Raw genomic sequence first — 16,560 nt, forward strand, 5'->3', positions numbered from 1 at the left:
ATAGCTTCTTTTAATCCCGCTCCCGCCCGCCACATACATTTCCGCCGCTCCCGTCCCGCGGTCCGTATAGGAATCGAATTAAACACATATAGTGCTTCAATTCCTGTTTTTTTTTAGCTGGGGAAGCTCTCTCCGTGAGCTCTGTGTGAATCGTGAGTAACGAATCAACTGACTCGGTTGACTCATTCGATTCGCTTTCGCTGACTGGAGTGGAGTACTAAGTGCACCAACGTACTGGGCCCCAACAAACAAAGCGCTGGAACTGTTTATTTAGTGTTTTACCTCTTATTGGAGGTGTGTTTATTAAGTTTATTAAGTTTAATATTCATCGTTTATTCCATTATTTTATTTTTACTAAGTCACGTGTGTGGCTGCTTTCTTTTCAAGGTCAGCATTTACACATTATTTTATAAGGTATTGGAATATTTATGGAGGCAACATTTTATTATTTGAACAGGGTTAGCAAATTCAACTACAGTTTATATGAAATTCTCAACCAATATAATTTTGAGATGTAGGCCCCCCTAAATTTATATTGGGCGCCTTTAGGGAGGGGTTACAAAACAATTCATTTCTGTACCGCGCTGCAACATATACTGACGGGTCCCGCGGGAGTGCAGACCTTTACTTTCAAGCACAAATTCTGATTGTGAATGTTCTTAATAGTATACTAAGTGATCATCACACAGATGATCACTGGAGCTGATCTCTCTAGAGCTGATCTGATCTTTATACTGTGCTGATCTTCCTGCTCCACCTTACTTTACTCTTTATCTGCTGATTAATTACAGATCCTGTCTCTCTGCAGGATTTAAACACTTCTTATACTCCCAATATCACTGATATAATCATATTGTGCTGTTAGAATTACTGTACTACACTACTGTGTTCTCCACTATAGAGTCAGTCTCAGAAAGGTCTATTCTGTAGAGCACTTTATAGATCATCAAATAATCAAATACCTGCTTTATAGCACTTTATCTGCACTAAATTTTATATTCAGTAGAGAGTGGTCCGCACACACGCTGTTTGCTTTTCTGTGCTTTTACCGTAAAACGGGATGTAGAGGCGCAGTGCAGATGAACTGCAGCAGAAGTTCAAGACCAGCCCAGAGAAAATAAAGAACACACACTCTTCAGATTCCTTCAGAAATTATTAGCATGTATTCACTTATATTTTTTTACAGAAATATGATCAATATTGACTGAATTTGTAGGAGCATGTTTAGAAAGCGTGTTTTAATGTTTCTGTTTTCCTGCCTTGTCTGATTTCTATCTCCTTTATCCTGTTTAACTGTGTTACACTAAAACAGCTCGATCATCAGCCAGACCTGAACTGACCTGTATTCTATATATATATATATGAGCAGTAGAAAAATAATGCACTCCACACTGTGTGGAGCTGAAATACAGGATAAAGAAGTGTCTGATCTGATGTTTCTCCTCCACAGCCAATAGGACAGAAGTTGATGAGAGACCGACAGATGAGGGAAAAAGTAGTAGCAGTGAAATAAAAAGGAGCAGAAGTTTACCACGACTCATTAATTTCTTTGGTGAGTTTTACACCAGAGATTTTTCATGAATGATCGTCTCTTCAGTTCTGTTCTCTTATTTTCCTTGTATAAAAACTCCTGATATTGATCATCTCCATGTTTCTGCATTTCTTCAAATGTTTCTCCAGATGTTCAGATGAAGGAATCTTAAAGCTGAATTCTCCTGATCAGACTGTGCTGAAGAACATCTAAGTGTTTCTGCTTAAACCTTCATATTTCTGTCTACTATACATCAGTTCATCACATTTATATTCATTAACACTAATTCACCATTTAATCAGAGCAATAAAGCTGCACGATGTAGCTTTTTTACCTTATTTAAACATTTCTACTAAGAAATAAATGTGAATTTGTTGATTTGATAACCTTACAGGCTTAACCTTGTTGAACGCACACTGTTAAATTCGGTTTTACTGCACTTTTCCAACTCCTAATATAAAATTTCTCCTGATTACTTAATAAGAAAAATACTAATAATGTTTTAATAATGTTTTTGTTACGTGCATCTGCACGTAGAATGTGTTTTTCTGAATGTGTAAGTAGGTAACACTATGTCTAGATACACCAGGTAAGGGGTGGGTGCCACTGCTGTATTTTTGGTTTAGTTTAGTTTTGGGTAGTTTAGCACACTTTTATTATTTTCTTTCCTTTGGCACCGTCCACAGTTCCACCTTCGGCATTAAGTTTAAAGAAACAGTTTCTTTTTTGTTATTCCTTTTTATTTTTGTATTTTTCATTTGTTATTTGTGTATTTGTGTTATTCTTTGTAATTTTCTGCCAAACAACCAGTAAAAAACACTATGGTTTGATTTTTCACCTGAACCTCTGCTTCCAGTCCCTTTATTCCTGAAACTATTTAGTTTACTTCCCTATTTACCCTATTTACACTGCAACAATCTTTTAGCTGGGAACGTAACATTTACTTTTATCAATAAAAGGGGGAAAAAATCTGAATTTTGCTTATTTGTTTGTTGTGTTTTGAACATTTGTATACTTTTTTGCATTTAAATGTATATTAAACATTATTCATAGTGGGCAAACAATTCCTGATTAATCCACCAGTAGAAATGCTCTAAAATACACATTTTACATAGACTTCCATTCAAATTTAAGACCATTTTTCAGTTTTGAAGATACATGTTTTTCACTGGACAGCAGCAGAATAGTGAAATATATTGTATTTGTTTTATATTATTATATTATGTATTTGTATTATATTGTATAAGACCAGGCAAGGGTTAATAAGTAATATAATGAAAAATAAATTCATTTAATTTTAGGTAATAGTATATTGTGTTGACTGTATTTGTCAGTTAAATAAAACACTAATGCTGTAACTGATGATGATTCACAAGATCAAAAGTCCAGACAAGATCTCAGTCTGAGTATCAGGTTTTATTTCTGAGCTTCTTTTGTTTTTAACCTTTGCTTTATTACCTGGATGATGATTTACCTGTCAGACCTGAATATGAGATTAAAATATTATAATTCTGTCCATTACACATCAGTTCATCTCATTTATATTTACAAACACATCATTAATCACAGCAATAAAACTGAATTTTTACCTTAAAATGTTACAAACCACTAAAAACACTGTATATCAGTTTTTTGTTTTAATGTTTGTTTATTCTCACTCAATTTAAATTAATTTTTATATTTGATGATTAAATATTACAAACACACAATTTCTTCATGTTGTATTATCAGTACAAATTCAGAAAAATATCAAATTCTATGTTTAAATAAATTCTCAAACTGTTAAGTTGAAAAAACACGTTTTATGTCACATTAATTAGTTAAATAATACAGAAAGAATAATCAGGGTCTTTTGTCTTCCCTTAAACCCTAATCATTCACTACAGTACCAGTCAAAAGTTTGAACACACCTCTTCTCGTACAGTGCGTTTTCTTTCGTTTTATGATGATTTACATTGTAAATTTAATATTGAAGACTATATTAAAGTGTTAAATAAACATAGAATATGTTTTCTACTTTAGATTCTTCTAAGTATCATATGTATCTTTGAGTTCAGATCTGCTCACTCTTGGTATTTTAATCTCAGTGTCTTCATGAGGGAGAGTCACCTGGAATCGTTTTCTAAGCGTCTTGAAGGTAGGAGTTTCTGGAGGTGCTGCTGCTGCTTTTCCTTGACGCTGTGAAACTACAGCTCATCCCAATTAAAATCACCTCAAATCACCATCTCGGTTCATCAGGTAAAGATCAGGTGATTAATGTGAAGGAATAACACTTTTTTACTGTTTATTACACAATTTCTTATGTGTCCTTTAACTGTATTCATCTCTTTAATATTAATCTAAACTGTAATAAAAAATTAAGTAATAAAGAAAAACACAAAATGAGAAGCTGTGTGCAAACGTTTGACTTTGGTACTGTATACAGCTTTGTAAAAAAAATGAAGAGATCACTTCAGTTTCTGAATCAGTTTCTCTGATTTTGCTATTTAGGTTTATGTTTGAGTAAAATGAACATTCTCGTTTTATTCTATAAACTACAGACAACATTTCTCCCAAATTCCAAAAAAAAAAATTTCCTCATTTAGAGCATTTATTTGTAGAAAAATTCTGAAATAACAAAAAAGATGCAGAGCTTTCAGACCTCAAATAATGCAAAGAAAACAAGTTCATATTCATAAAGTTTTAAGAGTTCAGAAATAATGTTTTGGTATAATAACCCTGGTTTTTAATCACAGTTTTCATGCATCTTGGCATCATGTTCTCCTCCACCAGTCTTACACACTGCTTTTGGATAACTTTATGCTGCTTTACTCCTGGTGCAAAAATTCAAGCAGTTCAGTTTGGTTTGATGGCTTGTGATCATCCATCTTCCTCTTGATTATATATTATAGGTTTTCAATTGGGTAAAATCAAAGAAATTCGTCATTTTTAAGTGGTCTCTTATTTTTTTCAGAGCTGTATATCACAAGCTTAATCCCCTCGTTAGTATTTTATGAATTGAGCCATGTTCTATGCATGAGCCATTAACAAAAATCTCTTAGAAATTAAACAGTAAAAATAAAAAGATAAACGGGAGGGAAAAATCTCCAAAAAGGTCCTGGCAGATACATACAAATGTTAACAAGGTCCTGTCTGTTACATCTGCATTTATTCTGGCCACCATTGTACCAGAATCCCATTGGGAATACTGTGAGCTGATTGGCTGGTTGATAAACTCATTTCGGAATCAACAGGGAGGGGACTCCAGAAGGAAAACGGAAGTGAGAATCCCTCTTTTAGATTCTTCACCACTTTAAAAGCGTGCATATGGCGCGCGCCTCGTTTTTACTGACGGCTCTGATTGGCTACGAGCTGAACGCCCCTCCTTCTTCCTGCACTCGTACAAATTTTTACTTTCGTGATCCGAGCACGCTTCTCAACCAACTGCACTCAGAGCGTGCAGGAAGATCACTAGCTGGTTCTGTGCTGGAAGGAGGTGAGAAGATGATCAGAAGAGTTATGAGAAGAAGAGCTGCTGAGAGAAACTGGAGGAGATGAACAGGAGAAAGAGAGGATGGATAAACTGCAGAAAGAGAAGATGGATAAACAGCAGAAAGAGAAGAGTGCAGGTGAGGCTGTTCTGCACTGGGTTTCACAAAAGCTTTCAAGTAGAGTTCTGCGCGGGACTTCGGATTATTTAGCTGAGAACGGGTAAATAATTCAGGTGAGAATTATTTACCCAGGTGAGAATTATTTATTCCCTCTGCACGTGCCTGCTGGAGATGCTGAAAATCTCCCATTTGTATGTGTGTGTCGGTCCATACTCCGACAGATTTTTCTTGAGTTTTTTTTTTGTTGCATGCACTGTAGAACCCTTAAAATGTCCTGTGCATTTGTATTTGTATTATTTTTTTTGTTTTTCATTGTAAGTGTAAAATTAGCCTTTTCTGTTTCGCGGGTTTTTCCTGATGGTTTCCTGTTCAGCTCAGCCAATAATATGAGTGAAAAGCTCGACAGACATTTTTCTATCCTATCCGCGCCGATTATGGGCGGGACTAAGAGGGGGAGCGTGACTGTCTGTGGGTGTGTGTTGGAGGAGAAGGAGAGAGAAAGTGAGGACAGAAGTTGTGTTTAGATTCTCCGGAGCGCTTTTATTTACTTTTATCTGCTCTATAACACAGTTGCAGTGCTATTGTACTGTATAGTGCTCTAAACCGCAGCGTTTCAGTTCAGTTTACTGCGGAACCTCTGAAGTTCAGCCTGACTGTAGAGTAAAGGAGAATCGCTGCGTAAATCAAGATGTAGAGGCGCAGTGCAGATGAACTGCAGCAGAAGTTCAAGACCAGCCCAGAGAAAATAAAGAACACATACTCTTCGGATTCCTTCAGAATTAATAGCATGTATTAACTTATATGTTTTTACAGAAATGTGATAAATATTGACTGAATTAGTAGGAGCGTGTTTAGAAAGTGTGTTTTAGTATGTTTCTGTTTTCCTGCCTCGTGTGTGTTTTTTATGTCCTTTATCCTGTTTAATTGTGTTACACTAAAACAGCTCGATCATCACATCCAACAAACACATCATTTACATTCAGAACACACATTCTTAAATTATTAAATTGAATGATGTTGAGTAATAATAGATATATTCAGCATTTTACCTGAACTGACCTGTATTCTAAATATTTTATATATATATATATATATATATATATATATATATATATATATATATATATATATATATATATATATATATATGAGCAGTAGAAAAATAATGCGTTCTACACTGTGTGGAGCTGAAATACAGGATAAAGAAGTGTCTGATCTGATGTTTCTCCTCCACAGCCAATAGGACAGAAGTTGATGAGAGACCGACAGATGAGGGAAAGAGTAGTAGCTGTGAAATAAAGAGGAGCAGAAGTTTACCACGACTCATTAATTTCCGTGGTGAGTTTTACACCAGAGATTTTTCATGAATGAACGTCTCTTCAGTTCTGGAGAACACAGATTATTACTTTCCCTGTATAAAAACTCCTAATATTGATCATCTTCATGTTTCTGCATTTCTTCAAATGTTTCTCCAGGTGTTCCTCCAGATGTTCAGATGAAGGAATCTTAAAGCTGAATTCTCCTGATCAGACTGTGCTGAAGAACATCTAAGGGCGTTTTCACACCAGCAATATTTGGTCCGGTTAAAACGGATCCTGGTTAGTTTGTACTCTTGGTGCGGTTCGTTTCAGCAGGTGTGAAATCAGTAATCGCACTCGGGTGCGGACCAAAACAACCGCACCAAGACCTGCTAGAGGAGGTGGTCTCGGTCCGGTCCCAAACGCTGGAGTGGTTCACTTGTGGTGAGAACATGATCCAATCTCAATTCGACACAGCTATTAAATATAGTCAATTTATTTTAGCTAAACTGCTGATAAGGCGCAGTTTAAACTGATATATTAGCCAGATAACACTAATTACCACATCTATAAACAAACACTGTGTCCATGCACGCGCGGTCTGTGCTGCCTTCACGGCTCACAGCCGCGTGACTCGGTTTACTATCTGTGCTACACGTCCAAACGCTACGCTTTCAAACACAGTGTTAAAGCACAGATATACGCACTGGAACACAGAATCTTCTTGCTATATTTACTTCCTTCGTATATTTATTTATATTTACTCCCGCGCCAGATAGCTCTGACCAATCAGAGGACACAGCTTGATTGCGTGGTTTATTGGTGCTCATTTTGGTGGGTTTAGGTTTATGCCGGTGTGAAACCAGATCAAACAGATGGAGAAAATGCTCCAACTAAACGAACTCATGAACTGATTCAGACCAGAGAATCGAACTACAGGTGTGAAAACGCCCTAAGAGTTTCTACTTAAACCTTCATATATCTGTCTACTATACATCAGTTCATCATGTTTATATTCACTAACACAATTATTCAGAGCAATAAAGATGCATGAAGTATCATTTTTACCTTATTTAAAAAATTCTATTAAGACATAAATGTGAATTTGTTGATTTGATAACCTTACAAACTTTATATTTAAACCTTGATGAACACACACACACACACAGCTCCTGATCCTCAGTGTGAATCTCTCTCTTTATTAATGTATTGATAGAATATTCACAGTATTGTAGAGTTAGTGTGTGTTGTATGTAAATAGTGCTTTACTTTACTGTTAGATTCGGTTTTAGTGCACTTTTCCAACTCCTAATATACAATCTCTCCTGATTACTTAATAAGAAAAATACTAATAATGTTTTAATAATGTTTTTATGTGCATCTGCGCATAGAATGTGTTTTTCTGTCTTCCTTGGGCCCTTCACATTATTCAGTAAGTAGGTAACACTATGTCTAGATACACCAGGTAAGGGCCGGGTGCCACTATTGTATTTTTTGTTTAGTTTAGTTTTGGGTAGTTTAGCGCACTTTTATTATTTTCTTTTTTTTTTGGCACTGTCCACAGTTCCACTTCGCCATTAAGTTTAAAGAAGCAGCTTATTTTTTTGTTATTCCTTTTTATTTTTGTATTTTTCATTTGCTATTTGTGTATTTGTGTTATTTTTTGTCATTTTCTGCCCAACAACCAGTAAAATAAACTCTGGTTTGATTTTTCACCTGAACCTCTGCTTCCAGTCCCTTTATTCCTGAAACTATTTAGTTTACTTCCCTATTTACCCTATTTACACTGCAACATTCTTTTAGCTGGGAACGTAACATTTACTGTTATCAATAAAAGGGGGAAAAAATCTGAATTTTGCTAATTTGTTTGTGTTTTGAACATTTGTATACTTTTTTGCATTTAAATGTATATTATACATTATTTATATAGTGTGTAAATAAATCTTGATTAATCCAGCAGTAGAAATGCTCTAAAATACCCATTTTACATAGACTTCCATTCAAACCTAAGACATTTTTCAGTTTTGGAGATACATGTTTTTCACTGGAAAGCAGCAGAATAATGAAATATATTGTATTTGTGATGGTGAATCTGTTTGGTGGTCTAAGTTAAGGACTGTGATTATTCTGTATGTAAGGATGCAGTGACGGGTAAACACCACCTGAGAGAGACATTTAGAAGATTAATAATAGAGGTGTCTTCAACTAAGGATTTTCATAGTCGAATCTGATTCGTCAGATTTTCCCTTAAGTCGACTAATAGTCGAATCATTTTTTTTCCTAGAGCACCGTAAACGGGATCCCCGTTCTCTTCTGGACTTTTTTTCCACTTCAAAGGAAAAACCTAAAACACTCTGATCAATTAATAAAGATGGTAGGTTGGCTTTATTTAGCTTTTATTTACTTACTGAAACCGGAGAGAACGTTAAAAAAAGTCACAGTCAGTGCAGAGCGAATATCAAACATCAGAAAAGTTCACATAAAACCGCTGAGAGCGTGAGAGAGCTTCAAATACACCGGTGTTCTATCGAATTGTGCTACCCATCGATACATGCTTCCCAACGGTTTTTAATTATTTATTTAATTATTTCTCGTGTTTTTTATTTATAATTAATCTGTTTTAGGGGGGTTGCCTTAAATTAGTGCTTCTTTTGTATTTTTAAACTTGAATATACATTAGGGCAGCACAGTTTGACAAGGTAGCACAATTCGACAGAACAACGGTGACGCTGACGGCCCTGCTGCTTGTTCAGCTCCGCTCATTTGGATTGTGCAACTGCAGGGGGTGCTATATTAATGTGTGCTAAGGAAGAAGCCTATTGTTAATGCGCACATATAATTTTAAAAAATATATTAACAGATATTAGGATGATTTTATTTGACAAAAGGCTTTATATAACGAAAACAAAGACATTTCATATAACAACTAATGCTTAGCAGCAGTCTTGGGCACCCCCATGCAGTCAGAATGGTACATTCGACTATGAGCTTTATAGTCGAATATGGGTCTTCCGAATCAAATAGTCGAATCAGCGACTATTGCAGGTCACCCCTAATTAATAATATTATTAACTTCAGGAAAAGAGAATAAAAATACTAATATAAAAATTAAAATGAATTCAGAATCTAATGCTGATATAGATGTGCAAATGCACATCAGCTTGTGGAAAAATATTGCCAATAGAATAGGACTCTCTGCAGCAGATAATGAACATGAACCTACTGGCACCATGCCTAATAATACCATGAGTGGGTTAATAAGTAATATAAAAAATTTAAATTAATTTAATTTTAGGTAATAATAGATTGTGTTAACTGTATTTGTCAGTTTAATAAAACACTAATACTGTAACTGATGATGATTCAAAAGATCAAAAGTCCAAACAAGGTCTCAGTCTGAGTATCAGGTTTTATTTCTGAGCTTGAGATAAAAAATTGTATAATTATGTCTACTATACATCAGTTCATCTCATTTATATTTACAAACACACCTTTAATCAAAGCAATAAAGCAGCATTTGTACCTTAAAAGGCTACAAACAGCTTTAAAATCACAGTAGTTTAGATCAGTTAAAATATTTAAATCATATTTAAAAAATAAGATTAATAAATGTATGAAAATTCATTAATTTGTTAACCTGTAAACATGTTGACTAAATCTGATGTTCTGCTGTTATCAGATTATGAATAATGAATTAATGCATTAATCAGATTAACAACCAGATCAGTACAATATTTACAACATTATGCAAATGCATTTAATGTTATGTTTTTTGGGTGTTTTTGGAACATTTTCATTTCAGTTTTTTGTTTTATTGTTTCTTTATTCTCACTCAATTTAATTTTTTTATCAGTATAAATTCAGAAAAATATCAAATATCTATGTTTAAAACATTTCTTAAATTGTTTAGTTAAAAAAAAACACGTTTTATGTCACATTAATTAGTGAAATAATACAGAAAGAATAATCAGGATCTGTTCTCTTACCTTAAACCCTAATCACTCACTACAGTACCCGTCAAAAGTTTTAACACACCTCTTCTCTCTTATTCAGTGTGCTTACATTGTAAATGTAATATTAAAGACTATATTAAAGCTCTACAGGAACACATGCTGAATTATTCTGTAAATAAAAAGTGTTAAAAAAAACAGGAATATGTTTTATTTCTTAGATTCGTCTAAGTATCAGATTTATCTTTGAGGACAGATCTGCACTCTCTTGGTGAGATTTTAATCTCAGTGTCTTCATGAGGGAGAATCACCTGGAATAGTTTTCTCAGCATCTTGAAGGAAGGAGTTTCTGGAGGTGCTGAACAATAGCTGCTGCTTTTCCTTCAGCTGTGAAGCTCCAGCTCATCCCAATTAAATCACCTCAAATCACCATCTCATTTCATCAGGTTTAGATCAGGGGATTAATGTGGAGGAATAACACTTTATTACTGTTTTACTAAGTAATTCTATATGTGTCCCTTAATCTTTTTCATGTCTTTAATCAAGATTAATCTACAATGTAGAAAATAAACTAAATAAAGAAATAAGGAAAAACACTACATGAGAAGGTGTGTCCAAACTTTGGACTTTGATACTGGTATACAGCTCTGTAAAAAAATTAAGAGAGCACTTCAGTTTCTGAATCAGTTTCTCTGATTTTGCTATTTATAGGTTTATGTTTGAGTAAAATAAACACTGTTTTATTCTATAAACTACAGACAACATTTCTCCCAAATTCCAAAGAAAAATATTGTCATTTAGAGCATTTATTTACAGAAAATTAGAAAATTTGAAATTCTGAAATAACAAAAAATATGCAAAGAAAACATGTTCATATTCATAAAGCTTTAAAAGTTTAGAAATCAGAATCACAGTTTTCATGCATCTTGGCATCATGTTCTCCTCCACCAGTCTTACACACTGCTTTTGGATAACTTTATTCTGCTTTACTCCTGGTGCAAAAATTCAAGCAGTTCAGTTTGGTGGTTTGATGGCTTGTGATCATCCATCTTCCTCTTGATTATATTCCAGAGGTTTTCAATTTGGTAAAATCAAGGAAAACATCATTTATCAGAGCTGTATGTCACAAGCTTAATCCCCTTGTTAGTATTTTATGAATTGAGCCATGTTTTATGCAGATGGGGACGTTTATGGTCCAATGAGTAAAGTTCAAAGGGCCAGTTACCACTGTTCAAATTAACCCGCCATCATTAGCAATGCCTCCAGCCTCCAACACTATGAGGAAGTCAGCCAGAACTACAGTGGGATTGATGTGGGGAAAGAGCGCCATCTACCCACCCAGAGAGAGCAAGGGCAGCTGTGCTCTCTCGGACTCCGGCTGCTGATGCTGAAGCAGTGTGACCCGGGATTCAGTCGTTTCCCTCTATAACCCCTCTATGCTGCTCTGGTCATATATGCTTGTTTATCCAATCAGCAACTGAATTAATTCTACTGCCAGCAGCTTCAGGTCACATGTATTAGATGTTAGGTATTCATTGTGTCAATGTTACTTTATAGGTTTTTATAATGTTAGTGTAACGTTGTCTATCTGACAAAACATTACTGTGCCACATGTTTCCTGGTCATTCCTGATCATACTTCCTGGAACATGTAAAACGTTGCCAAACATTCTTATAACATTCTTTATAACATTCTTTATGACATGTCCTGTTGGCTGGCTTGGTCCCAGGAGCAGCTGGGTGTTGGGTGACCTGCAGTTAAGGGAGGACATGGTGATGTTCCTCCAGTTCCTGCAAATTCAGGGGATTCAACTAATGATCTTCCAGCTCCAAACCCACTTCTCTAACCTTCAGAACATGACTCTGCTCCTACAGCTCCAGATCTGACCAGCTGATAGCAGCTGGATGAACCCCTGCAGAAACAGAGGAACATCATCAATATAATCAATTATAAATACAGAGAGAAAGAGAGAGAGAGAGAGAGAGAGAGAAAGAGAAAGAGAGAAACAGAGAGAGGGAGGGAGAGACAGAAAAAGTGAGATAAAGAGAGGGAGGGAGAGACAAAGAAAGAGAGAGGGAGGGAAAGACAAAATGAAGGAAACAGAGAGAGCGAGAGAGAGACAGAAAGAGGGAAACAGAGAGAGTGAGAGAGACTGCACTAATACTCACAAACTGCCCTTCATACTGGAAGAGACTAATCTCTGTGATTATTTATTATTTTTTTATTATAAGTATTTATTTATATTATTATAATTATTATATTATAATAAATATATTTGTATTAATATACTTTTAATTAATATAAATAATATTATCTTTTACTTTTATTAATAATTGCTTGTGGAGTATATATTTACATTCGTGCTAAAAAAGCACCACTGAACTGGACTGAGAAAGAAAGATAAAGAGAGAGAGGGAAGGAGTGAGAGAAAGAGGGAGGGAGGGAAAGAGGGAAGTAGAAGGGAGGGAGAGAGAGAGAGAGAGGGTGGAGAGAAAGAAAGAGAGGTAGGTAGGAGGGAGGGGAGAGAGAATGGGGAAGTGGAGGGAGGGAGGGAAAGAGAGAGAGGGATAGAGAAAAAGAGTGATGAATGAGAGAGGGAAGTGGGAGGGAGGGAGAGAGAGAGAGAGAGAGAAAAAGAGGAAGGGAAGGAGAGAGGGAAGTGGGACAGAGAGAAAGAGGGAGATGGGTAGAGAGAAAGAGGTAGAGAAGAGAGAGGGGCTAAATCGAGGTAGAGAAAGAGTGAAAAAAATGAGAGAGAGGAAGATAGAGGGAGAGGAAGAGAGTGGTAAGGAGAGAAAAAGGGGGAGGGAATGAGAGAAAGAGAGACAGAAGGAGAAAAAGAGGGTGGGAAGGAGATAGGGAAGTGGGAGAGAGAGAAAGAGGGAAAGTGGTAGAGAGAGAGGTAAAGAGAGGTAGAGAAAGAGACAAAATGAGAGAGAGAGAGAGGGAGAGAGCAGATCTGGGTATAAAGATCTCAGTAGTGAGACGATGTGGGTATGTATTAACTCACCGCAGAAGTTAATGTGTAGGTCGTAACTGCTGCTCCGGTTTATTTCACTGCTCGGCTCCGCCTCTCTACTGACTGTGGAAAAAACTAAGATCAGATCAGAGCAAACATTCTTTACCTTTATCTTACTTTTATCTTTACTTAAAATGGTTTAGTAACGTCACAGAGCAACACAGGCTCACGTTAAACTGTTGCTCAATGTTTAAGAATCTATCCTGGATATAAGATGATATAAGATTGAGAGGGTTCTGTATAGAGGAGGTTCTACAGGTTCTGTATGGATCCTGCAGCACATTTATCCACAGATGTAGCTACAGCTGGACCTGTAGATCCTGCTCCTTAAATAATCAATCACAGCAGCAGCCTATATACCTTAAACTGTCATCAGATTCCAAATAGAGAGTGGATTATCTCTAAAAACAAAAAGTCAAAATGATTAGTCTGCATCATTCCAGCTTTCTCGTTTTCGACACCACTGCAGGCAAAGGGGTGGGCAATTTGTCAAAATGACCATCCTTCTTCTCTTAGTCCACTAATGCACCCTTTATTAAAGTCTGTCAATTTGGCAAAATGGGATTAGTTTCTCAGGGGGTGTCTATGAAAAATATTTAACACTTCTACTCAGTGATAAAACTCTTGCACCTGGAATGCAATTAAAAAAACAGGAGGACCAGTGAGTTTTTAGGCTTTTTCTCTGTCACATGACATCATCGTTCAGTAACTCCTCCATTTCCACTCGCTGTTGTGTTTTTAACATGGATCTCCGTGGAAACGCACGTCTTAAGTGTAATTACGGTGCGCGGCAGTGGACAAATAGCTATTTTATTAAAGGTGAGGAGACGAAACTCAGAGATGTGCATCCAGACGGGACTAAAATTACCATTTAAAAAAACAGTAGGTAATTCCTCCAGTAATTTTTTCAGACGACGTCTGAGAAAAACACCTACATGGTCGTTCTGGACAGGAATAAAATCACAGAGGACCCTTATAAAAGGGAAAAATACCCCAGAACCCTCTGAGAAATGAATACCATCCGGATAGGGCTATAGAGGCATCTTTATAAATGATCAATGATCTCTCACTAAGATGTACACTACACAAAAGTAGCATTTGAGCTGCAAACCTTCTAGGTTTTAGGCAAATAATTTTTTTTAGCAGGTGTTTATTAACATTTATTAAGAGTTAAAAAGCTGGTCTGAAAATGCTGGATATTGAAACAAGTAAGTTTTAGAGGCATGTCTAGCAGTCACAAATCTCTCACCAGGAGGTGCACTACCCAGCAGTAGCCTCTGAGAGTCATTTTATAGGGCAGCAGTGGAAGCACTTTTATGCTATACTGTGGTAAGACCCAGTGTCCAATCAGAACACACCTGTAATCATTTACATACCTGCCCTGAGACATAGTGCATGCAGAGTTTTGCATTGCAGCAATCCAGCATTTCTACTTAAATTTCTACAGTGAGTTTGAGCATAAAGATAAGTACAGTGTAAAGATGAGCTCTACTGTCCTAATCACACTGACCTATACTCTTCTTTTTCTGCTTTTTGTACATCTTCTCCCTCTTTTTCTTTCCTTCCACCTGCTGATCCCAGTATTCCTCTTTCAGCAGCAGCAGGTAATGATTTCCTTAGAGCTCTGCCCTTCAGCTGGTTTGTTCACTGCTCTGTAAACTGATCTGGAGGCGATGGAATTTATACCCTTGCATAAATAGTAGAAAAAAGGGGGAGGAGGCTAGAAAAGGTAGAGGTAGGGACAGGGAAGCCAGTGAACTATTTCTATTTATAGACACTATTTCGTCATACTTTTAAAAGTGTGGAAAAACATGTCTATTGTCTGCTGAGTTTAAGTTTTAACTAAAGAATACTACTAATAATTCAATACGATCAATTAAATCAATTAAAAATGTCTAGGGTATGAATGCATCGTTTAAAAGCAAGGGTATCTAAAAGCAAGGGTATTAAAAAGGGGTTCTTCTGTAATAACTGTCTCGAAACTGTCCTTAGAAGAAGACTTTATACTAGATTGTGGAGCACTGCTGTTGGATGACCTACAAACACCTTAAAAATAAAAAAATAAAATACAAAAAAGTATTGGATGGAGTTCCATAATTCCAGAAAGCACATTCCCACTTCTCCACAGCTCAATACTTTACTGCTGGGGATTTATACCCAGCATGGTGCCAATAATAGGTTCAACAGGTTTATTTGCTGCATAGAGTCCTAATCTACAAGACAAGCTGTCTGTGTGTGCATGTGCACCTCTGTTTCAGCAATGGGTGCAACTTAAAATAAGTAAATTAATGCATTTATTACTAGAGACATCCCAGGTTTCAAAGCTGTGGTCTGTTTACTCCTCCATTATGATGAATAGCAGCTCACGTTTGTACTGTATGTTGAAGCATAGCAGTGTTATCCAGCACTAGTCTGGATCACTTTACTTATCTCAAATACTCACTGTCTTCATAACCCAGCTGTACATGGACCACTGAGTGTGAATGCGAAACTCGTATGTTGAAATGACTTAAAATGAAATGCTCATTCCTACTAGTGGTCATAATAAATTTGATAACTTTTTGGTAGACAATTAGCAGCTCGGCATTCGTCTTGTAGACCTTCTAGGATCCAAGCTCATCAAAAGTCATCATATATCAAAGCATTTCCAATGTTTACTGGAGCTTCTTAGAAGGATGCCGAGGCCACAGCACACTGTGTAATTGTGCTGCATACCTGGCAACCAGGGGAGTGGAAATGGGATTGGGGAATAGGCAGTGAGCAGTTGACAGAATTAGTAGAGAAATGTATTGGCTAAGCCTTGAGCTTAAAGCTAATACAATTTCTTAATATCTGATCACACAATTAATTCCAATTATTAACAATTAATGCTTTTAATAATTAAAACATGCTGCAATTTGCCATTCTTTTTGTAGGTCACTTGGTGTTTTCCTGCAGTCGCTGACTGACCCTCAAATTTGAAGTTAAGGGTCCATCTCTAGACCAGAACTCCAATGAAAATATCTCAAACGTAATCAAAAGGAAGACAAAGTTGAACTGATTGAATTTTTGCTACAGGAGTGGAAAAGGTCACTGAAAAGTAGTGTGCAAGACTGGTGGAGGAGAGCACGACTCATGAAAGCTATGTTTAAAAAAAAAAAAGGGTTATTGCACCAAATAATGATTTCTAATT

General features: G+C 36.2%; 1 protein-coding gene and 1 long non-coding RNA gene across 15 annotated transcripts in view; one reads left to right on the forward strand and one right to left on the reverse strand.

The window, feature by feature from the left end:
* The window catches only part of LOC103031905 (rho GTPase-activating protein gacO), a 52,804-nt gene extending 44,664 nt beyond the window's left edge, over nucleotides 1-8,140 (forward strand). For 6 of the 14 annotated variants that reach the window (XR_007440141.1, XR_007440140.1, XR_007440142.1 and 3 more), the window contains 2 exons: nucleotides 6,358-6,459; nucleotides 6,597-8,140. Coding sequence is in view for 2 of the 14 variants with exons in the window: in XM_049481952.1 (XP_049337909.1) it covers nucleotides 6,358-6,459; nucleotides 6,597-6,631 (137 nt within the window). In the remaining 12 variants the exon portion in view is untranslated. Of the gene's footprint in view, nucleotides 1-1,450; nucleotides 1,553-1,680; nucleotides 2,375-4,800; nucleotides 5,140-6,357; nucleotides 6,460-6,596 lie in introns of those variants that run through there. The other 8 variants (XR_007440145.1, XR_007440146.1, XR_007440147.1 and 5 more) reach the window with 4 other exon arrangements.
* A 3,726-nt stretch (nucleotides 8,141-11,866) lies between these two features.
* LOC103028947 (uncharacterized) lies at nucleotides 11,867-15,252 on the reverse strand. Its single transcript, XR_453950.4, has 3 exons — nucleotides 14,899-15,252; nucleotides 13,380-13,451; nucleotides 11,867-12,281 (listed from the first exon to the last, which is right to left on the reverse strand). It is a non-coding gene; the product is annotated as an uncharacterized LOC103028947 (long non-coding RNA).
* Nucleotides 15,253-16,560: the final 1,308 nt, after the last annotated feature.

This window comes from Astyanax mexicanus, chromosome 8, assembly GCF_023375975.1.
Source record: "Astyanax mexicanus isolate ESR-SI-001 chromosome 8, AstMex3_surface, whole genome shotgun sequence".
NCBI classification, from domain to species: Eukaryota; Metazoa; Chordata; class Actinopteri; order Characiformes; family Acestrorhamphidae; genus Astyanax; species Astyanax mexicanus.